General features: G+C 36.5%; 2 protein-coding genes across 2 annotated transcripts in view; both read left to right on the top strand.

Moving 5' to 3' along the window:
- Positions 1-26,919, top strand: part of LOC127621481 (phosphoglucomutase-like protein 5) — a 242,965-nt gene that overhangs the window by 83,257 nt on the left and 132,789 nt on the right. The gene's annotated exons all lie outside the window — the stretch shown is intronic.
- Positions 1-26,919, top strand: part of LOC127621477 (breakpoint cluster region protein-like) — a 71,296-nt gene that overhangs the window by 17,340 nt on the left and 27,037 nt on the right. Inside the window, exons 3-9 of the mRNA XM_052095106.1 lie at positions 15,158-15,342; positions 16,468-16,572; positions 17,101-17,286; positions 22,177-22,284; positions 22,382-22,442; positions 23,053-23,105; positions 23,303-23,443. Of these exons, the coding sequence (XP_051951066.1) occupies positions 15,158-15,342; positions 16,468-16,572; positions 17,101-17,286; positions 22,177-22,284; positions 22,382-22,442; positions 23,053-23,105; positions 23,303-23,443 (839 nt within the window). The remainder of the gene's footprint in view (positions 1-15,157; positions 15,343-16,467; positions 16,573-17,100; positions 17,287-22,176; positions 22,285-22,381; positions 22,443-23,052; positions 23,106-23,302; positions 23,444-26,919) is intronic.

The following is a 26,919-nucleotide window of genomic DNA, read 5'->3' as shown; positions in this document are numbered from 1 at the left end:
AAACCACCATTTCAAAGCAGCTTTAGAGAAAATTATGCTTTAAAAAAAATACTGTAATATCTGTAATGTCTTAGTCATCATTTTGTGGTTTGATAAAAACTTGATTGTAAAATTTGCCTTAAAATAAATAAATAATATTTGTATTTAGACCCTCAGTGAGCAAGATAAAGCAACAAAGATGTTGATTAATTGAGATAAATAACCTTGGGGGAAACCAGGATCACTGTGAGGGCCAGTTCCTCTCTGGCTAAACATGGCCATATTAGTTATTTATGTGTAGAACAAGTCATTGTTTAAGTTAGTAAACTAAATAAGTGTTAGGGGCCAATGTTTAAGATTTTGTATTAAGTGTAAGATTAATGACTGAATTCTTTGAAGTCCATCCTGAATTAACTGCAGAAATGCACACAGATTGTCTTTTGTTATTTGGCTGATGAAGGCTTTAGTTGGCAATAGATGTATTATTTTATTTAGAGTTGTATTCCATTTTAAGAGTGTAGTAAGATGATGCAGGCAGAGATAAGTGAGGTGCACTGCAGTTCAACTAGAAGCTTGTGGCAGTTTATTTCGGTGAAGTCCATCCTAAGTCCAAGTTTCAGGCACTGGCCAGTGAAGTATCCCATGTCTTACATTTGGAGCTGGCATCAGTGCATCCTCTGTGAAGTCCATTGTTCTAGACTGAAGTGATATCTGGCTGGCACAGGCTGCAGTTAATCAACCTCACTCAGCAATAGGTAGCAGTTGGAGTCAGACATCAGGCAAGACCAGAGATGGATCTGATATGTATCCTGTGGTTGAGACAAAGATGAAAATATAATAATATTAGTGTAGATGCCATTCACTTAAAAGCAGAGCATTATAGAATTTGAGAAGTTTTTCCGGTTCCAGCAGACCTGACTAATGCAGCATAAATATTAGGCGATGGATAAATTAGGCGTGTGCCTCGCTGAATAGATGAGTCTTTGATGAGTCTAAATGAGTCTAAATTGAGAGAGTGTGTCTATAGGAAGACTATTACATAGTTTAGGAGTCAAATAGAAAAATTATTTACCTCCTTTTGTGATTTTGATATTCTATGTATTAAAAATATTTTCTAGGTATTATTAACTAGTATTATTCATCAGTGCATATTTGACATTTTGTTTGTTTGCCTCGTATGATTTATGAAGTCAGGGTTCACATGGTTATGGATAACCTAGACATTTTAAAACTGTAATATCATGATTTCCAGGCTTTGGTGGTTTGTGAATGGAGAGTGAGATCAAGAGATGAGAACAGTAAGTATTGTCACCTGGCAATGATTTTCTAACAGCTGTTTTTCATTGCAGTGAGAGTGGAGATGGGCTTTAAAAGCAAGCCAGATGCCAGTCAGGAGGAGAGTTGCATGCCGCAGTGTATATATATATATATATATATATATATATATATATATATATATATATATATATATATATATATATATTATATATTATATATTATATATTATATAATTGGTGAACGTAAACATAAATGATGATGAAAGCCAAAATACTAAATACCATGGATCAACATTTACTAAGTAATCCATTATTTTGTAGAGGGATATCAGAATGACAATTTCTGGAGCAAAGCTTAAGGTAAAATATATAACCTTAGAAAGGTGATTTTTACACAGAAATATGTAGGTCTAGTTCTAAAATAAGTTGACTTCAGCATCCGTTATTTAATTGTTTACCAATGATGTGTCAGAAAATGGGGAAAAAACACTTTTTTGTGAGTTGTTTTTCTTAAAGTTGCAGTTTCTATAACTCTAGATGTATTAAAGATATCGTAATATCTTAGATATCTTAATCCCAGGTATATGGGGTTTTCAATTTGACTCCTCTCATAAATTGTTAAATTTGACCCATTTTTAATGGTTGAAAACCAAATGTTTTAACATGGTATGAAGCTTGTTTTTCTTGTCCAACAGAACAAAGGTCTAATAATAATAATAATAATAATAATAATGTTAAACTAGAAAACAAATCTAGAAATGTACCATTGTTTATTCACATAATTTTTTTTTATAAAAATTTAAAATTTTGTGTGTATCATCTAGAGACGTTAATGACAAAAATTTTTATAAAAATATAAAAATACGTTTTATTTATAAAAAAAATCAAATTATGAGCGAATGCGTTCTCTCAAATCAGCAAACAAGCCTTTGATCTCATAGATGATCTCAAATATGATCTACTTTCCAGCTGAAAATACTTTTGGGAAACATCACAATGGCAGAAAACATAGTTTAGCTTTCATTAGGCTTTCTCCAAACTGCCTAATGACTTTCTTCCTGAACTGTCCACAGACTGTTACCATAGGATACCTTCCACTATTGTCATCTGATTCTTACACTACTTATAAAAACAAATTCAGAATGAGTCAGTTAGTGCAGTGTAGAGATGTTTACAACTCCAGCTTACAAAGAAAGACATGAAAGGGGCTGTTTCCCAGAGACAAGGCTCAAGCCAACCTGTCATTGTGGAATCTGTCTCACTGAGCACTGTTATCACAGACTATGGGGTTAAAGAGAATTTAATAAATGCATTCTCTCCTCCTACATTCACCTGGCACTGCTGTTAGCCATTTTATAAATTAAGATTGAGAGTGTGCAGGAATTTAAAAGTTAGATTATGACAAACGGCTTTTCATCATTCCTACGTATCTTTTAATAGACCTTATGAAATATATTAACAAATACATTTTTGTTGGGGGTCCGGGTAGCTCAGTGAGTAAAGACGCTGACTACCACCACTGGAGTCACGAGTTTGAATCCAGGGCATGCTGAGTGACTCCAGCCAGGTCTCCTAAGCAACCAAATTGGCCTGGTTGCTAGGGAGGGTAGATTCACATGGGGTAACTGCCTTGTGGTCGCTATAATGTGATTCTTGGTGGGGCACATGGTGAGTTGTGCGTGGATGCCACAGAGAATAGCTTGTGCTACGTGCTATGTCTCCACAGTAACACACTCTACAAGCCACGTGATAAGATGCACAGATTTGCGGTGTCAGATGCGTAGGCAACTGAGATTCGTCCTTTGCCACCCGGATTGAGGCGAGTCACTATGCCACCACGAGGACTTAAAGCACATTGGGAATTCCAAATTCCAAAAGTGAAGCCTTCACCTCCCTGTGGGCCAGTTGCATGTTTGTGTGTAGGGAGGCTGGACATGGGTGACCCTAACTGAAAATGTTATAGTTCCAGTAAATGTAACCAAATACTATCAGTCCAGAAAGGTAATGACTAACCAAACATTTCGAAGAGTTTATTTCTATTGACTTTGAGTCCACCACTAAATGTAATCATAGATACAACTCATAGATAATGTTTTATGTTTTTAGGGGAACTTAACTTTGCTTTTCATTAGTTCCCACTGAAGTTTTAGTTCAGATTTTGGAATTGTATGACCTGTGTATAATTCCAAAAAGGGAGGAAGTCAAGTAACATACAGATATGACATGTGATACTTGACATTGTTTCCTCTGTGTATACATACTTGTGCCTTTTCTATTGTTTCTTTTACAATAAGCAAGTCAAACTTAATTTATATTAATTAATTACAAACTAAATAAACAGAATAAATGAATAAAATGCAAAACTAATCATGAAGAGGAGAGAATTAAGCTACTAAATCTTTTTAAAATGCTAATTCAATAAATTGCTTTTAGAATGTCAGGAGAGACAGGATGTTAGTGCGATTTATGGACTTTAGGGAGTTAAAATAAAATGAATGAATAGCAATCACACAACACTAGATTTGATTTTCAGTGCTATGTCTTTTTATTTTTTTTAATGTTGCTTAGGATGTTGTAGGTGGTGTGTCATAAACAGGAAGGTTCTTAATCCAAAATAGTAACTGTTAAATGGTTGTCAGTCCACTGAAGAGCTTTTCCTGCCTGCTATATTTACATCATCCCCCTTCTGCAGGGAAAAAAGGTCCACCGGTTGGTCTTTGAGGTTTTACGGAAATTTGCTACAAAATAACCACACGTTCCAGCTAAAACAACCCTAATAGACACATGCATTTGATACACACACATATACATGTTAACCTGCCACAATGATATTTTCACACTGCAGATACATATGTCCTGTTGATCTTAGTTTGCTTTACAGGTCTTGATAGTAAAACTTTTGAGAACATCACAGCATGATTGTTTTCTCATGTGCACATTTGTGCTCATTTTAATGCTGACACAATAATTATGTAATCTTAAAGCAATTGTGATCTAAATAAAGGACTTTTTTTTTTCTTTACAACATGGAAATATATCATAATTTACTGTAGAATTGCTGGATTATTTGGTCAGTTTCAGGAGCAGTGCTGTTGAATGTCTTTTCCTTGTTTCCATTTGAAGTGTTTAATTATAGCTAGCTGTCTGGAAATAGTCTCAACATTATTTCATTCCACTGTATAATGACTTTAATACAGTGGGGTGTGTGTGAATTTTTGTTTCAATGAATAGGAAGAAAACAGAGAAACCATTCAGGTTAAACGTTTCTGATAAGCCCATCTATACATGATTTTAACATGCATTTTTATGACACAGGTTATCAATAAACTGCAACACACAAAAACACTGAAAAAAACATCCCGATGGCACATACAGTGCATTTCTATAGAGTTTGCAGAGAATATCCACTGCAGGTTATTGAATATAGTTATGTGCAGCGGGTTATGTTAAAGTGGATCAGTAGATGTGATGCTGAGATGGATTGTTCCTGGCTTTACACATCTGGTGCTTTCCACCCCCTTTGGGATCATGTTGAAACACATGGATTAAGATGATCTGTGTGTGTTCGTGTGTGCACATATTGGTACAAGAAAAAAGGCAAAGGTTCAGGGACTCTATTTTTTTTGTATTTCTTACAGGATTTAAATGTTTATATTGCGTCATGACTGTTTAATCTGCCTCGTGTTGAGCTGTGTGATGCGCTGTTGTGCTATCTATCACCAGACAAGCATCTGTACTTTTCTTACCCTGTTCAGTGCTAATCAGGGGCTTGTGAACGTTCTTTTTAAGTTTAGGAGTCAGAACATGTACACTGGTATCGTGGCCCCTCCCATTTAACCCTTCGAGACCCAAGCATTGATGCCAATTTTTGTAACTAAACATGTTAGGGATTGAGATCAAATAATTATTTAGGTGATTCAAATTGTAAATATTCTGCCAAATATTTACTTATTCCTGCTGTGATACATTTCAGAATGTGAGATGTAGTTTTAACACAAATTTAGTGAAGAACAGTTTAATTGCTTTAAACAAGTATTGCCGTTTTTTTACAGGGGCTCTTTGGGGGTTAAATAGCATTATATAATAGCTTTGAGTCTTTGGCATTTTAGGCACAATTTCTTAGTTATCACTGAATCCTTCAGAATAAATTGAGAACATGTATACTGCTTTATTTCTTCAGAGGCCTTTTTAAGACTTTTTGCTTATATCTGTGACGCTGTATGACATGAGAGCTGCTTTGGTTGGGCAAGTGCAGACATGCAATTTCTTAAAGGAATTCTTCATTCTTTTAGCCTTTGACTGGCAAACATGAACTTAAAGGGACAGTTCACCCAAAAATTTAATTCTCTCATCATTTACTCACCCTCATGCCATCCCAGATGTGTACGATTTTCTTTTTTTCTGCTGAACTTAAACAAAGATTTTTAGTAGAATATTTCAGCTCTTTTGTCTATACAGTGCAAGTAATTGTTGGCCAGAAATTTGAAGCTTCAAAAAGCATATAAAGACAGCATTAAAGTAAGACTTCAATGGTTAAATCTATGTCTTCAGAAGCGATATTATAAGTTTAGGTGAGAAACAGAGCAATATTTAAGTAATTTTTTACTATAAATCTCCACATTCACTTCCACATTCTTCTTTTATTTTTGCCGATTCACATTCTTTGTGCATATCGCCACCATCTGGGCAGAGAGGAGAATTTAATAGTAAAAAAAGACTAAAATATTGATCTATTTCTCACCCACACCTATCATATCACTTCTGATTATATGGATTTTAACAATGGAGTCACATGGATTATTTTTATGCTGCCTTAATGTGCTTTTTGGACTTTCAAATTTCTGGCCACCTTTCAATTTGAATGGACCTACAGAGCTGAAATTTTCTTCTAAAAATCTTTGTTTGTGTTCAGCGGAAAAAAGTTGTACACATCTGGGATGGCATGAGGGTAAGTAAATAGCTCATTGGTAAAGACGATGGCTACCACCCCTGGAGTTCGCTAGTTTGAATCACAGGTTGTGTTGAGTCACTCCAGCCAGGTCTCCTAAGCAACCAAATTGGCCCAGTTGCTAGGGAGGGTAGAGTTACATGGGGTAACCTCCTCGTGGTCGCTATAATGTGGTTAATTCTCATTGGCACACGTGGATGAATTGAGCGTGGATGCTATGCCTCCGTGGCGACGAGTTCAACAAGCCACGTGATAAGATGCGTGGGTTGACGTTCTCAGACGTAGAGGCAGCTGAGATTCGTCCTCCACCACCCGGATTGAGTCGAGTCACTATGCCACTACGAGGACTTAGAGCGCATTGGGAATTGGGCATTCCAAATTGGGTGAAAAAGGGGAAAAAATTATTTTGATTTGGTTAATTTTTTAGATGTTTTTCATTTATTGAGATAGTAACTCAACTGGACTGAGGAGAAAAAAGCAAGTCCATGGAACAGATCTTCATAGATCTTCATCCATGACACTTTTAATCAATGGGCGCTTGCCCATGTATCTGTAACTTCATCTGAGAACCTATTAAACATGGCCATACACATTATTTTGTACTACCTGTTTCACAGACCTTTTAATAAGTGTGTGAGGACAAGTATGAGTTTGTGAGTGGTTGGACGTATATATTAATGTGTGTTTTCATTTCAAAGGTGACCTTGCTACAAGCATGTGTGTTTCCTGTGGAAAGTTCAGTGTCTTGGACACACATCGCCACATACTTCCGTAGTGGCTGATTCACGGTCATGGTGACCAGTGGCTCTGTTCCATACCAGCTAATTCTATATGAAGCTTGTCATTTTTGGACTAACCAAACGGCTACTTACCAAATAAATAAAAAAAATTGGCAGAGTTATATTGAATGCTGGTTGGCTGGGACAACAGTCAATTGTACAGTCATTATACACAAAATATTTCACTGCCTATTACAGCAACTGACCAAAATCCAAAAAGTTATTTTAGAGAACTATAAATAAATGAATATATGATTTTTTTCAGTAAGTTTTTTTTTCTGGTAACTTTTTCTTATGTGACTTTCGTGCAGAAAGCCATGGTGATGGGGACAGGAATTGTTTTCTTATAATCTCAATGTTAGTGGCTAATCACAAAGGAACACATAGTGCCCTTTGGCATGTCTCTTCCTTCTACATTCAAACAGTATTCCTCTCAAACAGAGACCTCTATCTCTCTCTGTAATTCTCTAATGTCTGTCCTTTTCTCCTGGTCTCTATTTGTTCAGGCTCTGTCTATTATTCTCTCTTTTTAACAGGCCACTCAACAGGTCTGCCTCTGTATTTCTGGAGTCCTCTCTTTCCTGTTTCTCTCAGTGAGGTGATTTAATTCAAAGTTCCTCCCATCATTGCCCACTTTAAATGTTTTTATTTACTACAAAAGCCTATAGACTGCTAAAATAATTGAGTCTGTTGCAAAACACTTGTTTTGCTGTGGGGCTCTGACCTGAAATGTAGTCCCTTGAGTATACGGCAGACATTACAACTAGGCTGGTCTTCATCTTTGATTTGCCTTATCTGCCATTTATATTTATTATAAAAACTTAGGCTGCATACAGAATAGAATACTAGCTTACGTCTTACTGGATAATGCCTTTGAAAATGTGCAAAAAAAATGAGAAAAGAAACAGATACTGCCATTTCATGCATTAGGTGGTGCATGAAAGACCTGTTTAGTAGGTGTCGTACTTCATTCTTTGAAAATCGCTAATGGTTTAATGAGTCCATCATTTCTTGAACTGGGTCCTTCTATATAGCCAGGTTGTCAGTAGGAAACTAAAGTGAGAACAAAAATATCACTGAGACAAATCAGCAATGCCAATACATGATACAATTGTTGACTTTATATGATTGACTATAAGTATACATTTATAAAAAGTGTACTATTTTTTTTAAATGGTAAGTGTAACTCTAAGTATTATTCCACAGTAAACTTTTCAAAAAAAGTATATGCTACATCATTGTCACATGATCTCATTACATGTGAGTGTCATTATCATCTATAAATTAAAAATATTTATTAGTTCTTTTGCATTTTTAATTTGGTTTTCTTTCAAAATATGTCTATGAAAGGAATACAGGTACTGTATCCTTGCAGTATGTTTGTTGTATTATGATATCCTGTGCTTCAGTATTAATTATTTGACAAACGTAGCAAAAAACTGTGTGTGTGTTTTATATATAATGTATATATGAATTGGGAAAACATGCCATCATAAAAGTAAAACAAAAATAACACTGCAAATCAAATCCTGGATGGAACATTTTAATACATTTATAAAAAATCTGATTTCTGACACAGTGTCAGACTTCTAGTGTTGACTGAGTTGATCAGGAAAACAGATAAGAAAGACACAGTCGATATGCTTGCGTCTGGACATCTCCCCAGTGCTGAGCTGTTAAGACTGTGGGAAATGAATGGCTGTTTTTAAACAAGTTAGTCTATAAATACAGACAGAGGAATAACTCACAATTGTCACTGTTGCTCACAACATTGTCTATGGGGATTCACAATTTCCTTATAAGATATAGTCAATGAATCACACTTGATGTGAAGGAAATCCTTCATTTATAGGACGCTTATGGCCACATCATTTCTGTGTTCCTAAAAGGTTCATGAGTTTTTCCACTTGGTTCAGTTCTCTTTCAAACATTTGTTGGGTATCTCACTATGGGAAAAACATCTAATTTTTCTAACACCACATCTTTCCAATGACGAACCAGTCACAGCAGCAACTACCCTGCAGTCACAGCCCCACCTTCCTGATATATACTACTGTCACCTGCAAAAACTGTGAAACCTTCTCGCATGTGTGCTTGCAGGGCCATGATTTCGGCACAAGGACTTGCACCCCCTGTGCATCGCTTGCCTGGGGTAAAACATGCACAGGCAGCTTTGGCTAACCCTGAGTGCTGCCCGCAGTTCACTAGATTCCAGTTAAGGGTTCATGAAAGGCGAATCCGAGTCTCGGCTGCGGGAAAAAGGGACCCATATCTTTCCCCACTCCCGGTGGAAAACGAACCTTCAAAACAGTAGTTGGGAGGACATAATGGAGGAGGCCTCGCCGAATCTCCCTCCACTTTTTGATGTCTCTGTAGAGAAGAGACGGGAAGAAGAGGATGAAAATGACGATATAGGTGATCTCCTTCTCAAGGACGATGAGGAGTACAAAGAGGATGAGATTCTTCCACCTCAACCATCCAGTCCAGCAGAGTGGGTGCTCCCCTTCCCAGACACCCGTGGATCATGTCCTGATTGAGATGTGCTGTCAGGTGGCAGCCAATCCGTCTATTGACAGCTAGCTCAACAGATGGAACAAGGCACAGAAAGGGATTGGTATGCTGGGAAGATGCTGTCGTCGCATCTCGCTCCCTTTAAACAGTTCATTCCTGCTGTTCTGGCGTGCATGGCAGAGATGAAAAGGTTTTGGGATAAACTCTTTTCACACAGGCTGTCCGTCATGTCGGAACCTCCTCCGGTAGAATCGTCAGTGGCAAACCACCACCATCCGATGCATTGGGTGGCTCTCTCCTCCTTTTTTTGTATTTCTGGGTTGCTTCGGCACATTTAATTGTTTTTGGGAAATAAAGCCCCAAGTGTCTTCTTTCAAATTATACCACAACTGTGCCCATACTCCCAAGGGTTTAGAAAAGACAACCATTTAAGTTTGGGTATGTCATTTTCATGGTTTGTGCTCAAAAAGGGTGTGTGTATCAACAGGTTATGAGCAAATGCTGTGTTAACCATAGCATTGTTACCAAGCTGCAGTCTATAGCGCTTCCCACCAGCATGTATTTAGCATGCTAACTTTCACCATCACTTGGTAGTATGTAAAAAAAAAAAAAAAAGGCAAAAATGAATTTTAGTTACTTTTACATGTCTCATTTTGTTGGGTTTACCCAATTCAATTAGGTTCCCTCTTCGTGAATCAATTGATTTGAGATTAACTAGTAATTTTAAATTAAGAAAACTCCTTCCAGACACGTGGAACCACTGTCTGTGATTAAAATGAAGTTCAGCCAAAGAGTTATTTTTGAGTTAATATTTAGAAAATATTACATATTATAATATCCTCACTTCATTCCAATCCATATTCCTCTCTTCTGTGGAACACAAAATAAGACATTTGGAATTTTCCTACATAAAAAAGTATGTGGTGAACAAATCTAATTTACGCATGTGCATATTCAAACAGATGCCAAATGCCACTGGACCTTATGTGTGTGAATGCAATGCGCTATGTTTCAATATGCAGAAGTGTATTTGAGATTTGAGAGCTAAGAATGTAGGCAAGATTTTCAGTAAATAACAACTGAAATTTTGATTTACCATCCATCACATGGTTTCAGAAGACTTGGAATGTAGAAAAAATTAATATTGACTACTTTTAAATTCATGTGCTTAACTGTGATTATTGCACATATTCAATATTTTTTATATTCACATTCACTATATTCATGGTGCTTATTTGTTATATTTGGAGCTATACAGCCAAGGACGGATTAAGTACTGAGGGGCCCATGGACCGGTACACCATAGAGGCCACCCATGACGTGACTACGTTCACATTTATGTGGTACAGGACACTTTGCAGATTTGGTTGGATTTTTCAAATTGACGGAAGAAAAGTTTGAAGCAATGTCTTATGGTCAATTATATGTAGCCTAATTTATTAATTATGAACCGTTCCAAAATTATGCGTTGTTCATAGGGATGTGCACAGTATTCAAATTCCAAAATCACATTATTCTGCATGTGTTTTAACCCAATTTGAGTCCAACGGTACGCGACAAACCTACAGGGCCAGGTTTGGGTCAGTTTTTCAAGTAGGCTATATGGCGAGTTATGGGCTGTTCACACACCTGTCTGCACTGTTTCACAATTGTTTTTGAGGCCATGTAAACACTCACTGGATGGACGTTTTTGATCGATGTTCCCACTGTGCTCACTTTTTTCAGTGTACCGTGCAGGACTGTTGCATTTTTTATACACTGTTAACTTAAAAACAACTCCAATAATTATTAATGCATCTTGAGACACCTGTGTTCTGTTTCACCATCAGTTGCACTGCATCAAGCTTTTTCAGCGCTGGTGTAACAAATCGATCTTCTGATGAAGTTCAGGCTGGAAAGAGGATGTAATGTGACTGTTAAACATGATCCTAGATTGTTTTTCACCTGGCAAAAATTCAGTGCTTGATAAACAGTGAGCCATTGTTTATTTCCCCCTTTTTGCTCTCCTGTACAGACAATAATTACACAAGTTTAATTCTAAATAATTTAAAATCAAAGCATCCTGAAGAGGTATATAAACTGTAGCATTCGCTGCCTCATGGAAAGTGAACCTGTCCAGGCAGAATTATTCATTCAATTGATTAAGAATAGGTCTATTACTGTATGTTGCAGGCAGTGACAGAGATTATTTTAGTTTGACTTTAATGTGATTTTATCATTTGAAGATTTAAGTAGGGCTATTGTGCTAATTAGGCTCGTAGCTCATTTTGCATTTTATTCCCTACTATCTGACACTGTTTTTGATGCATCCATGGCAATAAATAACCTTAATTCGAGTCCCGACAAACAGAACAACCGTTCATGAAATCTTGTGGTTAAACATATAGTATGTATGTAGTATGCTGTTTTCTGCAGTCATTAAAACAAACGCACTGCACCTGTGAGACGCATTTCCCTGAACACGCACTCAAGTGTTTGTGCTCCCGCTGCTGTTGTCTGGCACGCATTTGGCCGAACAAATAGTGTTTCACATAATGCTGACATTTACATGGATTTATAATAGATAACTCAAAATAAATATATAAATAATTGATTTAGAGCTCGGGGCCCTTTGGGTTTAGAGGCTACAGGGCAATGGCCCAATCGGCCCGGTGTTTAATCTGTCCCTGTATACAGACACTGGGGCCAGTTGCACCAGCTATATGTAAGTTACAACTTAGCCTAGTTGTGGTGTAAATTGGGACTAAGTCACAATTTATGCACTACTAAATATTTGAGCGTTGCGCCATTAAATTTATGTAGGTCGTAACCCTACGTATTAACTAAATATTTACAAAAGCCTTTGACCTGGAGTAAAAAATATGACTTGTTTTTTGACATCAATGAGCTCATGTTTTGGTTGACAGACTTCAGTCCTTTTGACATGTATATGATGATGTTGCATAACACGCGTTTAAATTTACTGGACAAAACAATATGTAAAAAATCTTCAGCATGATTCAACCAATCTAATGGTACACTTTCCTGTGGACGGTGTCAAGTTTCAACATATACAAAATATATAAAATATTAAAATAAATAACTGTCTATTTTTCCAGCCTGTTGTATTAGTATTTATTTATTAGTATTCATTTTAGATACAGTTATTGAATATTTATTTACATTGCTAAATATACCATTAATGAAATCTTGTTTTATTACGTATCGTATTTCAATGGGGATATAATTTAATATAGCTGACAGTTATGTGAGCAAAAGAGGTTTGAACATCAACCATAACAAGATCAAATTGAAGTTCATGGCTTTTTGACACTTCTGTGTACAAATTTGAAGGCTGTTGATTGGATAAATACAGGTAAACATCATATTATGCAACTATAGATTACTTTACGCAGAGCTTACGACCTACTAGTTAAGTCTTGCCTTAAGAACAGTTGGTGCAACCAAATTAAGCACTACCTTAAGTTTCAAACCAACTAGTAGTTACTAAGCCTTTCATGTGATCTTTATGTCTCAACTTAAGTGAGACCTTATGCACAGCTGGTGCAACCCTACCCTGGTCACTAAATGCTTTTGTATGGAAAAGTGCAGATGACAGATTTTTACATTTTTGGATGAACAATTCCTTTAAGCACAGTTATATTTATAGTAAATATTTAGTCTATTTGAAGTGCATTTATTTGTCTATATCTCAGCAGCTGGTCCTCATTTTTAAATCTGAACATGCTCAGTAAATTAAAATAACATCACTAATGCAGCTATTCATCCATGCAGCCTTAAATTAAAACAAGAACAATGTTGTTGAATTATTCAATGCAATTGCAGTGATTGTGTGGTTTTAGTTTCCTCTCAATAGGGGCTTACCAGTCTTCTCCTAAATGGAGTGCTTTGACTTTGTTTTCATATATCCGCCAATGGGCTGTTCTGTGTCTATGTTACATATTGTCCTTTCACTGCCAGTAAAAGTTTGTCTCAGTCAGGGCTAAGTTGGACTCCTCTAGTATTTCATTATTCATTTGTTGTGTGAGGCATAAGGAATAATAAAGAACTGACTCGACTTCCCCCTCTTAAACTACAAATACTCAGTATGTCACAGCAACAGCCAGATTAGACGAAGAAAATTCTGGCTCAACTTTAGCTAAAAATTGCATTAGAAATGCCTCTTATGCTCAGACTTGGAGGTTTTGTTTGCACAGTCCTCTGAAACAAGGCTGCATTTTGTGGTTTGTGTTTTTTGTTTTGCTTAGTTTTCTCCTAATCCATCTTCATTTCGTCCAAGGTAAACATGTAATTAAATCACACTGTTTTACTACACACATTTTTAATAATTTAGTTGCTGTGTCATGCATTAATGATGAACAGTAGGTTTAATTGAGGCTGTGATTTAGAGAGATGGTAGATAATGTTTCCAAGTATAAATCTAAAATGGGTGATGAATTCCTAATAGCTTTGTCTGCCAAGCGACTTTATCTGTTGCTTTTAATTGAATGTTGTGGTCTTTATGGCGAAAAGGGGGAAGCTCTGGCGGTAATAAGGTTTGTAGCAACTCATAATATAATAACTGTACATAAATGTTTATAATTTAGTAGTCTTCTTAAAACGTAATAATTATTACATTATGTAAGATCGCAAGATGTTTTTTTGCGAAATGTAATAGTTATTGCAATATGAGAAATGTATTACAATATGAACTCACTAAAACATTTTAATTCAAAATGTAATAATTTTGTCATATTTTAATAATTTTCAAAACAAAACTATAGTATCTTTTTAAGACATAAAACATGTATATATGACATTTCTTAAACTACCTACGAAATACACTGGATTGAAATATGTGTAAGAAGGACTATGCAGAAAAGAGGTATAATACTATAATAAGGTTTGATAAGAAGATTTGTATAGTATGATTATAATAAATATAATATTTAGTTGTTATATTATAACAATAATAGTAATATGATGAATAATACCATGAGCCAAAGACATTTTTTTGTGTGTTCTAGAAGAAGACCATTTTTTTTATTACAATAATAGATAGCTCTTTATCAATTGGAGTCATATCAAGACGTTTGTGGAGAAACGCAATTATAAGGGGGGAAAAACACTTTTTGGGGTGTTTTATGTTATTTGGATTTAACAAAGTCTCATAATAAACAATTTTGTTATGAAATCCAAATAATCAATATTGTGTTGACACTCTTTAATGAGGTGTGTGACAGATTGCCATATCTGCCTCAGTTCAAATGGCATGTAACTTATTACATTATGTGTAGTTGTTATATTATGTTTTGTTATTACATTTCCTCTGTGTGAATTACATTAAGACATAAGAGATGTACGTATAAGACTGGTTAAGCAACGTATTGATTAGGCTATATCAAGCACTCAAATTTAAAGTGAAAAGCTTTAACTGAGAACCAATCTTTTGGGTGTTTACCACTGTATTGTCAATGGAAATTATATTATATTATATTATATAATATATACTGATGGTGTAAATTAACTGCATTTTGCTTTATTAAATTATTTAAAGACCCTATGAAATCCCTTTATGAATGCAGTTTTATTATTCCTTTTGTGTTCAGGGATCTTTAAAAGTAAATGAAATCATTTACTTTATAGGACTTTTTAACTGACTTCACCACTGTGTCCATTTGCAGACATCCCATTTGGAGGAACCCCACCTCCAGTGTACACGTATGATGGTGACCGAGGGGAGGACCAGCGTGCGCAACCTGACACTGCATCCTACACAGATGACTCTCTCTCCTCCCCGCGCCTTCACCCGAATGGTCGAAGCATTAGAGAGACCCCCTCCTCAGAATCCCTGGAGTCCACTAAATCAGTAAGGGACATTCAAACATAAGGGACAAGCTTTTTACCTTTATGCCATTGTAGTGTTTACACACCTCCCTATCTGATGTGTTTTGTCATAAATGAGAGGCTTCAGTCTTTTCTTCTGTTGTGATGATTGAGTATCACAATATTTCATTAGCAGTGTTTACTGAGTGAAGCATCTCTATTTCTAAACAATTAAACTTACAGTTTCCATCTGATGGATGATAAATTGGGTGAAACATTTCCATGCACTTACATAGATAAAGGAACTTGAGCCATATCTAGGAAGCGTACTATCATAGAGACTTGGGGTGGGCTCATTTGACTGGGGCCAGCAAGCAACAATCTAGCAACCACCCAGAACACTTTAGCATCGTGGCACCATGTTTTGCATGGGCAAACACCATGATAGCTTAAGAAAATTTTAAAATCTAGTTTTCACATTATGTGTAGCCGATTGGTTTGAGATTACTACTTTTTATCCATGTTATGTATGGCATCAGCATATTTGCTGAAGTTACATCACTTTACACATTTACTGATCTGTCGCATCAAACAGCTATTCATTACACATTATAACATGGTAAGTGTTACATTATATAGACGACGTTTAGGTGAATTGTCCACTTTTACGGTGACTTTTTCTTTCAAGTCAACTACTGTATTAGCAGAGCAACAGTTTGAAGAGAATAATGCTGAGCAATTAAGTTAAAGCTAATATTTTTAAGCAAGTAAAGACGCTGACTACCACCCCTGGAGTCGCCAGTTCGAATCCAGGGCGTGCTGAGTGACTCCAGCCAGGTCTCCTAAGCAACCAAATTGACCCAGTGACTAGGGAGGATAGAGTCACATGGGGTAATGTCTTGTGGTCACTATAATGTGGTTTGCTTTTGGTGGGCCGTGTGGTGAGATGCTAATATTATTATACGAACTTACCTGAAAACAATAACACATCTGGTGTAATGTCAACTTTATTAAGGGAACTCGCCCCTTTGAGTACTAAGGTTTATAATTGCCAGTGTAACGCAAGGACGTACTTTAAGTTTGTTCAGTCGCATCTCCATTGTAAAGCCTTTCTGACCTAAATGTGACTCTTTTCATCCTCTCTGCTTACCTCTTTGGACATTCACAGACGGAGCTGGATGTAGAGAAAGGTCTGGAGATGAGGAAATGGGTTCTATCAGGGATCCTGGCCAGTGAGGAAACATATCTTAGCCACTTGGAGGCGCTCTTACTGGTGAGTAATGCAATAATAAATAATGTTATGTATTATAATATATTTATGCAAATATTGCATTAAGGTGCAACATTTGCTCCCTAGTGTTGATTTTAAAGGGTGATTTATTTATTTATTTATTTTACATATATGAGGGTATATATCTTTCTAACCATATAAAACACTTCAATTTATTCAGTTTAATCTGAACATATAGGCTGTTACCTATAAATTAAAATCAACATCAATATCAGTATAACAAGATATATGGAAATGTTACAAATAAGGAAATCATTACAAGGGCATTTTTTGCCCCCACATCTTAAAAATCTGGATAATTTTTTTTACTTTCAATGGCATTTTGCTCTGAGTCCTGGTTAATTTCTGACCCTGGCTGTGTTTGTTTTATCGCACACAATCTCTCACTTAAGAGTGTAAATGGTTATCGTTTACAGTTGTGAGGATCTTTTCACATTAAATTGCAACCAGATGCCAACAGTACAAATGAGAGCATGCTGGCTTTCTTTAACCCACTGATCTTTATAACAGCCTATGAAGCCACTGAAAGCTGCTGCCACCACCTCCCAGCCCATGTTAACCCTGCAGCAAATAGAGACCATTTTCTTCAAAGTGCCTGAGCTCCACGAGATCCACAAAGACTTTTTCGATGGCCTGTTACCCAGAGTGCAACAGTGGAGCCATCGTCAATGTGTGGGCGACCTCTTCCAAAAACTGGTGAGCAGTGATTTGTTTAATATACACCAGTCTATCACATATTAGGGCTGAGTGGCATGATGGTATATACCGAATGAAGGTAGAAATGCGTAGAGATTTTGAATAACATTTGTACAGTTGTAGATATATTTGTGCAGCAGTGGGCGGAACTGCATTATGTTAATTAAACTTGAGAATAATGAAGAACTATTGAGTAATGTGAAAATAATAGAGCTGTCAGAATTAACGAGTTAACACGTGATTAATTAAAAAAGTAAAAAAAAATGTATTTGCATTTACCATTAATACACCATAAACCAGCGTAAACACTGGAAAGGTGGAACCTTTGTAATGTGTCTGCCCGGAGTCATTATACTAACGATGTATAAAACCAGCCCAGATGGGACTTATGATAGAAATCATATATTTTTCAGCCTTTGTAATGAGCATTTTAATTACCACAGAAGCACGCCAAGTCTTAACTATCAGCAAAGCGCAGAATGCGACGTTTTTGTCTGCAAGCGCTTTTCATGTGGAGTTCAAAGCGGCCCTTAACACTGACCTTGATGACCTGACACAAATCATGAACGGGCTTCATGATTGCTGTAGCAAAGCAGATTGCCAAAGTCTACCGGCAGATTAATATTGTGAAGATTGAGAGTTTAGCAGATTTAATGCCCATTCCAATGAAAATGCAGCCTATTGGGAGACTAGTTGTTTTAATTAGTCAAACGTCCAATTAGACTTTGGGAAACGTTTAATGTTACTTGAATTAGTGCTATTTTAGTGCATTTCTTTCTATGTGGAATGTTTTGTTTGGAAAATGTTAATAAAGCATTATATTGTTGCATGTTGTTTTGTTTTCTTCCCTAAGATGGAAACAAATGCATTTTAACAGGAAAATAAGTATATATATAGTGTCAAATTTCAGCACTTTCAAAATCTGCGATTAAGCATGATTAACTACAAAAAATTATGCATTATTACGATAAAAGTTTTTATCAACTGACAGCACTAGAAATTACACAACAAAAAATAGAAAAATTATCAAATGAGATGAAATACCTTTCATTTCAACACATCTCCTTTTGTATTTCCAGTAGAAAATAAGTATATCATGAGATTTACTATTAACAGTGATGGTCATACCACCCATCCCTATGCTATGTTATTGACATCACTGCTAAAAAATTAAATTCATCTAATAATATACCAGTGTAACTATTACTCATAATGACTTATTGGACAGTCACTCAATGCCACGTGCAGATGTCTAATTTGGGTAATACATGCATGATGTTTCTGTCAGACCACCCGAGTGTGATGTTTTTGAGACAGTCTGTTAAAGTAGTCATCATCAAAGCTTGTCTCTCCAGGACTCCCTAAGGAAATTTTCCTTTGATAACTGGTTTAGTGAGCTCCACGATCAACAGCCACATCATTCCATTCATCACAATTAGCTGTGGAAACTGAAACTTTACCCCATCTTTATAGATGCCCACAGGACCTGGCGCTTACGTAGATGAAAGCTTTCCACAGCCACATGACTGCAAGTAAAGCACCTAGGGGGGTTTTGCTCCTAGATTGGTGGGATATTAGTAAAAAATGCTGGGGTTGAAGGTTTTAGATTGTCGTGGCTTGGAGTGTAGATCTCATTTCAACTTAAGCGGACAACAAACAATTTTCTTTACAAGATTGGTTGTAATGTTGACATGCGTATTATGTCCAAAACATAGTGAGCTGCCTACAGAGGCAGCATTGTAAGGCAGGTGAGAAATGTGTATTATAAATCTGCTTATAATTGATTAAAAATACCAAAAACTATTAATAATTATTAAAAATATACTGTTTTACCAAATATTTGAATTTATATACTTAGTATGGCATCATGCCTATTCCAGAAAAGTTCCCCGATCTGTGCCTGCTACATGCTAACATCAAACTCGGTTGAAATCTTTGTGACTCAAGTCTCTCGTGAGGAGTGCTTTTTTTGAGATGCTGCCTATGTTCCAAATTGTTTGCTTTTGAGATTCCATCTCTGCTAGGATGCAAACTTAGAAGGTAGCTGTCTGTGTAGGAAATAGATAGTGTGCCATCTTCCCATGCATTCCCCCTACACCCATGTTTGTAGCAGGGAAATTAGAGGTCACTACCCATGAATGCCTTTTTGGAAATATAAAGGCATTGGGGTTAAGTTAGTGTGATTAAAGCCTGTGTCCATTCTATCTTTATTTGGATTGTTAATCCAATAGGGATTATAATGTTAGTTGCAAATACCTGTGGTTATTATTTGAGGCATTTGTGACATGATGAGCATTTTGTAGCTCATTCACTTTTCCTTGACCCTGTGCTTTTGGATGTGTTTGTATGAAGGATTATTTGTGAACACAAAGAAAAGAAAGTTCAGGGGAATATTCTGTGCTTGTTTTTAGGGAATATGTCTTTATTAGGGGTTGGAATCAGCAGGGATCTAGTGATAAATATTAAATTGTTATCTGGTTTGCGGTACGATATATTGCTATAAGATTGTTTTTGTTTATTGTATTGCAATTCAAAACTGTGATATATTGCAATCTTTTACTCACTTGTTTCTTATTCATCTTCATAGGACTTCAGCACTTTACACAACAAATGTTGGAATTCCTATTTGACCTCATTTTGTAGTCCTAAAAGAAGCATAGGCATGTCAGTGTCAGTAAGCAAAATGGCATGAGGGAATGGTGTACCTTGGTTCCCACTTGTTTATCAGTAAACGTGCGTTCTCTTCAAGGGTGTGTATGTGTTTTACACAGAGAGGGGTAAATAAACAGGAAATCCCACAGGGGAGGCATGGTCGCACAGAGTTTTCAGCAGACAGAGAGTCCAGTGTCTCCTCTGTTTCCCTGAAAGCATGATGTCATGGAGGGGTGCATGTGTCTGCCCTGGAAAGCCACTCACTGCTGGGCAATTCCTTGCTTCCCCTCTCCTCTTTGTGCCAGCTCCCATGCCATGGATCTACTCACCCTGACTCCAAGGATATATTGAGCCAGATATGGACTTGTTGTTGTTTTCAAGCCACAGTTTAGAACTAAGCATACATTCCCCAGACATATTGTGCTGTGGCGTTCATACAGGTGACAAAGGTTTGAGTCCGACTTATAACTTCTCCCGATCTGATCCCCCTTCTCTAGATAACAATGATTTCCTTTCCCTCCTTTCCACTATAGCTGGAAAGACTATAACCGATGAAGATGGAAATTATATTATGCTGATATTATATACTGATGGTGTAAATGAACTGCATTTTGCTTTATTTATTAAATGATTTAAATACCCTTTGAAATCACTTGATGAATGCAGTTTTATTATTCCTTTTGAGTTCAGGGATCTTTAAAAGTAAATTAAATCATTTACTTAGAATTTTTATCTGACTATATCTAATACTTTCCGAAATTGTTAGTAGTTTTTCCAGATTTCTTCTTCATCATTGAAATGAATTCTCTTCACACTTTTACTTAAATGGTCACTCCTTTAATGATTATTTATCTTTTATCAGTGAGTGTAATTAACAGCATGTAATCTTTCTATTTTGAAAATCTCTTTGAATAATAAAGCTCATATTCTGGAGTGTTCACACGTTTCCCCAGTTTCAGGATGAAGGCAGTGTTAAAGGAAGTGTTCAAGCACCATCACAAGTTAATCTCTTATTCACCCCAGTGTTGGCAGCCCTGGAAATGTTGCCATAGAAAATGCTTGTTATTTGTGCCCATTTTTTGTTGTTGTCTTTTGAATGGTAATTTTTCTTCTTGACACAAACACTCATTCATAGTGGCATTTTGGCTTTGTTTACCCCAAGTCACTTATTTTCACAGCCTGCATTCATCCTCTTTATACAGCCTTTTTAAGAGCTCTGTAGGAAAAAGTTTTGTATAGAGAGGGGAATCACTTCACTTTTCTATAAGGTTGAGAGTCCAAAATTAAAACAAACAAAATGTGAGTAAAAAAATGTCTCACCAGTTGGCTCTTCTGAAGAATGTCATTCCAGTTTGAGACTGTAAAAGGGTGAGAAAATGAGAGAATTGTCATTTTTGGGTGAACTATTCCTTTAAGACAGTGTTTCCCAAACTGGGGTATGCGTACCCCTGGGGGCACGTGAGGTGACAAAGGGGGTACGTGAATAACATTCTGAGATTTACTGTTCTTTCAATTTCATCACAGTCTAAAAATAACATTCAAACCCAGTTCATGTATTTCTCACTAGCAAAAATTATTTTGTGTGCCCTCTAGTGTACAAACACCAAAATGGTTGTGTCATAAATGCCAGAAAAATATGCAATGAAATAACCCTATCTTTTGCGGTTAAAAAATGCATCTACCACTGATCTATACATATAGATCAGTGGCATCTACTCGTGCGTCGTGCGTCACACAAGTATCTTTTTTCGCCAGCCCAGTTCAGTGCTTAGTGATAGCAAGTAAAATACTTCACTGTTTTACCAGTTGTCCACAAATTTATTTTAGTTTTTTTTTTCATAGTTTAAAACTTAATTTGTGTTTAAGGTTAAATGCATAGGGAATTTTTATTCTGATGGTATAAGTTCAAAAGCTATGATAACAGGTGTCAGACATGCAGTGCCACCAAATAATTTTCCACATTCACACGCAGTAATTTTCACTCACATTGCTTGCATGGTAGAGAGCTGTTTTTACATTGTTGCATGATGTTTTTTCAGCAAATGAGCTCAACCTTGCTAACTGTGTCCAATGTGACAAAAAAGCACCTTGAGCACCTTGAGCAATTGCACAGATACCTCAATGCTCGAATTCGGCCAGCAATGCCGTACTTGCAATGATGCGCAATTCCAGGCTTTAAACCATCTTCTTCAAAGCCCTACTCTCACGCTCCCTCCTTCTCTTTATCTTCCTACACAGGCCAGCCAACTCGGAGTCTACAGGGCATTTGTGGACAACTATAAGGTTGCTGTGGAAACAGCTGAAAAGTGTTGTCAGGCGAATTCACAGTTTGCCGAGATTTCAGAGGTCAGCTTTAAAAGCGCATACATTATACTGTCAAAACAGGGACATGATATCATTGCCTTTTGTATGTTGAATTATTTGTTTACAATTTTACCCACAGAACCTGAAAGTTAAGAGTGCTAAAGAGGTTAAAGATCAGAATGCCAAGAACACTTTGGAAAGTAAGTAATGAATGAATGAACATTATATTTATATAGCTCTTTTCTGACACTACACTCAAAGTGCTTTACACAGTGAACAGGGGACTCTTCTCAACCACCACCAGTGTGCAGCATCCACCTGGATGATGCGACTGCAGCCATAGTGCGCTCACCACACACTAGCTAATGGTGGAGAGGAGAGAGTAGAGTTATAGAGCCAATTAATGGATGGGGATTATTAGGAGGCCATGATTGATAAGGGACAATGGGGGGAATTTGGCCGGGACACCGGGGTTAAACCCCTACTCTTTTTGAGAAGTGTCCTGGGATTTTTATTGATCAAAATCAATGAGAGTCAGGACCTCAATTGAACGTCTCATCCAAAGGCCAGTGCCTTTTCTACAGTATAGTGTCCCCATCACTATTGGGGCATTAGGATCCTCGAAGACTGCAATGTGCTGACCTCCAGCAAACTTAGTTTTCCCTAGGAGGTCTCCCATCCAGATTCTGACCAGGCTCAACACTGGTTAGCATCAGTGAGCAACAGGTCTTGAGCTACAGGGTGATATCAATTTTTTTGATGTTTTGATGTTCTTGTCACTTTATGATATTTTGCCTCTCTGTTTCTCAGCCCTGCTGTATAAACCAGTGGATCGAGTCACTCGCAGTACTCTTGTCCTCCACGTGAGTGAAACAGTGAAATTGCATGTTTGATCGTTACTTTAATCATGAGGTTTTTTTTTCTTTATTAGTCCCACAACAGTCCACGTGGTTCTTTTGAATGACCATGGGCTATATTGATTTGAACACTCAATAAATAAAGGTTTCTTCTGTGCTTTACTGAATATCTCTAATAGTTAAATGTTTTTCATTTAATATAGGACCTGCTGAAACACACCCCGTCCGGTCACCCAGATCACCCTCTGCTGCAGGATGCCCTCCGCATCTCCCAAAACTTTCTGTCCAGCATTAATGAAGAGATCACACCCCGCCGTCAGTCTATGACAGTGAAGAAAGGAGAGGTCAGTCCTGTACAGCTGTAATGCTCAAGCTCAATTGCTCTTATATGAAGTTTAAAATACGTACAAAAACAAATATTCTGCAAAAATCTAATGTGTGGCAACAAATATGCTGCAAACGTTGTTATTTTTCCAATAGTGTCTCTTTTGATTCAATGGTAGCTTCTAAGCTCTAAGTTCCCCTCTGTTTATTTTTTATGCTCTGAAGTCAACATGAAACAGCATTTGCAACCCATTTTACTTTCATAATGTGATGGATTTATGATGAACTGAATATTCATTAAGATATCAAATGTAGGGCAGGGATTTTATCCATCGTCTCTGAAGCGGTGCAAGTTATTACATTTTGATGTAAGATTACAAAGAAAAACATTAGATTCTTTGGAATAACATGCTATTGTTAAAAATGATGAATCCCTCACAGTATAACCATGAACATGCATTAAGAAAGTAAATAGGGTCAGTTTTGATTTCATGTTTTCTTTAAATCTCAGACAATCATACTATATATAGGATGTTAAAAAGGTGTAAATACTGTATTTCTCAGCATTGTTTTTGAGACAAGTGAACAAATGATCTCTAGGACACTCCAGTTGCATAACTTTTCAAGCGTTCGCTTAATACAACTCAATCACCGCCCGCCTTCCTCTTCCCCCTTCTTTTATCACGGGTCATTTTTGCGAAACAGCCACAAGAAGTGTCCCAACACCCTTCCCTGCTTCCCAATAAACACATTTGTGTACTCTTGCGACCCGTCTGAACTGTGAGTCAGCTGACCTGGTACTAGACTTCCTAAGAGATTACTGGAAAACTGTGTGGGAAGAGCCTCTCTTATTGTAGGCTTCTGGACATGTCCGGCATTTTTATTAGAGAAAATACAGAGATGTAATTCAAAGATACTGCTCATTTATTGTTTGAATTATAAAAGAATGTCTGACAGATAAGCTGAGGAATAATATACCAGTAACTGAATAACTCATATCCTTCTAGACAGGTTTATAATTTCTTGGAGTTTATTTGTACTTGTGTGTAGAATTTCTTATCTATTTTTAATGATTGATTTAATTATAAAACCTCTCCAAACATTTTCCTTGAAGGGATAGTTCACCAAAAATGAAAGTTCTGTCATCATTTACACATACTCATGTTGTAACAAACCTTGTTGACTCTATATTTTCTGTGGAACACAATGGGAGGTGTTAGGCAGAATGTTAGGCACTGACAGTCTCAGTCACCATTGACTTGCATTGTATGGGAAATATGCCAGTGAAAGTGAATGGTGACTAAGACACATTCTGCCTAAAAGCTCCTTTTATGTTCCACAGAAAAATAAAACTCATATGGGTTTGCAACTACACGAGGGTGAGTGAATAATGACATAATTAAAAATGTTGGTATACATGCATTTAAAAAACAAAACAAAACATGGATTTCCCGTCCCAATGACTAATGGGGGTTTTCAGACTTCGCGCTCCATTCACTACAATTCAACCGCATCCGAACACGAGAGACTGGAAACGCAAGCTAATATGATAAAATCTTGCACTACTCTGAAGAGGAATGTTCAAGTTTGGCGGACAGTGACCTGCGAATCTGGATGACGAGAAGACATGTGAACAATAGAAAATCGAAACATCACACACTGACCTCTTAGCTCAATTAAAAAAATAAAGAATACATATTTCAAACCGTGTTTTTATTGTTGCTGAAAAGTGAGTAGATTTTTAGTAGTAGAGTGAAAGATATTATTCTAACATTTTGAATATAATATTTTGGTTATTTTTTATTTATTATTTGTTAAAACCAGAAGCCCTCACACGTGGTCCATTGCAGTGTCCAAAAAAAGTATGCGGGCTTAAAGCCTAGAGTTACCAGGGCTTAATACATATATCTTTGCCTATTTACACATAAACAATAAACAATCAAATGACTTGAATAGTCAGAGCCACAGTTCATTTAGAGATCTGGTAAGGTCTATTCCAAAAGAGAATAGTTTTTCTATACAATAAAAGTATCTATTTTCTTAGTTTTGCAGAATTATAATGTCCTTATATCAGGTCGCCTCCGTCCATGTCCCATGTAATTATTGTCAAAGAAAGATGATGGATGTACAGTTCATTGCCATGTGTTGTTTCTCATCTCAGACTGTTTTAGCTGATGTCTCTGAATGCACAGTGAATGTGGCCATAGTCCATACAGAACCTGTATATCATGTGGGCTGAAGCTTGAAAATACAAGCTGAAATGGAATGACACAGACTAACTGAAACCAGGGTCATAGGTCAGAGTATATGTTTGAATGTGTGCATGCTAACTTCTATACACACACACACATAGACATTAAGGCAAAAAAAAAAAGAGCAAATGTCTTCTACATGTCACACGCCCTTCAATTAGGGAGGAATTAGTCACTTGGCACACCCAGTTGTAAAGGATGACCTGTGATTTGGATCTATTTGCATTTTTATCTACAGTTAAAGGGTCCATTTGCTATTTGAATTACAGTTTACCCCCAACAAATTTGTTTATTTTTTTTATGAAATTCAGTGATTAAAAAGGGAAATTCTGTCATCATTTACTCACCCACATCTTGTTCAAAACCTGGACTTACTTTCTTCCATGGAACACCAAAAGAAGAAGTTTAGCAGAATGCCTGTGTTACTCTCTTCCTTGTATTGAAAAAAAAAAAAAAAATATATATATATATATATATATATATATATATATATATATATATATGTAATGAAAGTCATATGAGTTTGGAAAAACATGAGGGTCAATTTTGGGTGAACTATCCCTTTAACAAAGAAAAAAAAAACAGACCTTCATTTGTAGGAAACATTTTCAGTATGATATTGCTTTGTTATTTTGAGTAGCCTAAAAAGTTGTTTTATAAAAATTTGTAGATTTTATGCTATAAATTGACTTACAGTAGATAATTACCATCATATCTGCCTTTTGTGAATCGTCTTGCAGTCTTTTTATCACATCTAGCCATGCTTGTCCAAGGTTGAAACCCCCTGAGGGTGCCATCATTATCATGAAAATAGCTCCAGTGATTCACCCACAATAGCGCAATTTCTTAAGTGTGTCATGCCTACATCTGAGTGAGTGGATGTGAGCCTCTCATTGGCTGCCTTTCTTCCTCACCTACTTTAAATGACCTCATGCCTCAGGCAAAGTAGTGACTGCAACTGATTCAGAGCAGTAAACAATACATGAGCGCCCCCTATTGGAAAACAGTTAAAACCAATTTCCAATCAAACATCCTGATTAATACATGTATTATAATTAGGTGCTCTGGTATATACAGCGGAGTTTAAGTGCTCTTTTTTAAAAATGACTCTCTTTATATTAAAAATTTGAGTGAAAAGTTATATTGAAAATGGAAGTGAATATCAGAATGTCTTGGTGTTGTGTAGTGTGTCCTCTTTTTTCTTTAATGACAGCATACACTTGAGCTGTCATGGACTCCGTGAT

Source organism: Xyrauchen texanus, chromosome 27 (assembly GCF_025860055.1).
Source record: "Xyrauchen texanus isolate HMW12.3.18 chromosome 27, RBS_HiC_50CHRs, whole genome shotgun sequence".
Lineage (NCBI taxonomy): Eukaryota > Metazoa > Chordata > Actinopteri > Cypriniformes > Catostomidae > Xyrauchen > Xyrauchen texanus.
The sequence above is the reverse complement of the archived record's forward strand: the minus strand, read 5'-3'. Positions and strand labels throughout refer to the sequence as shown.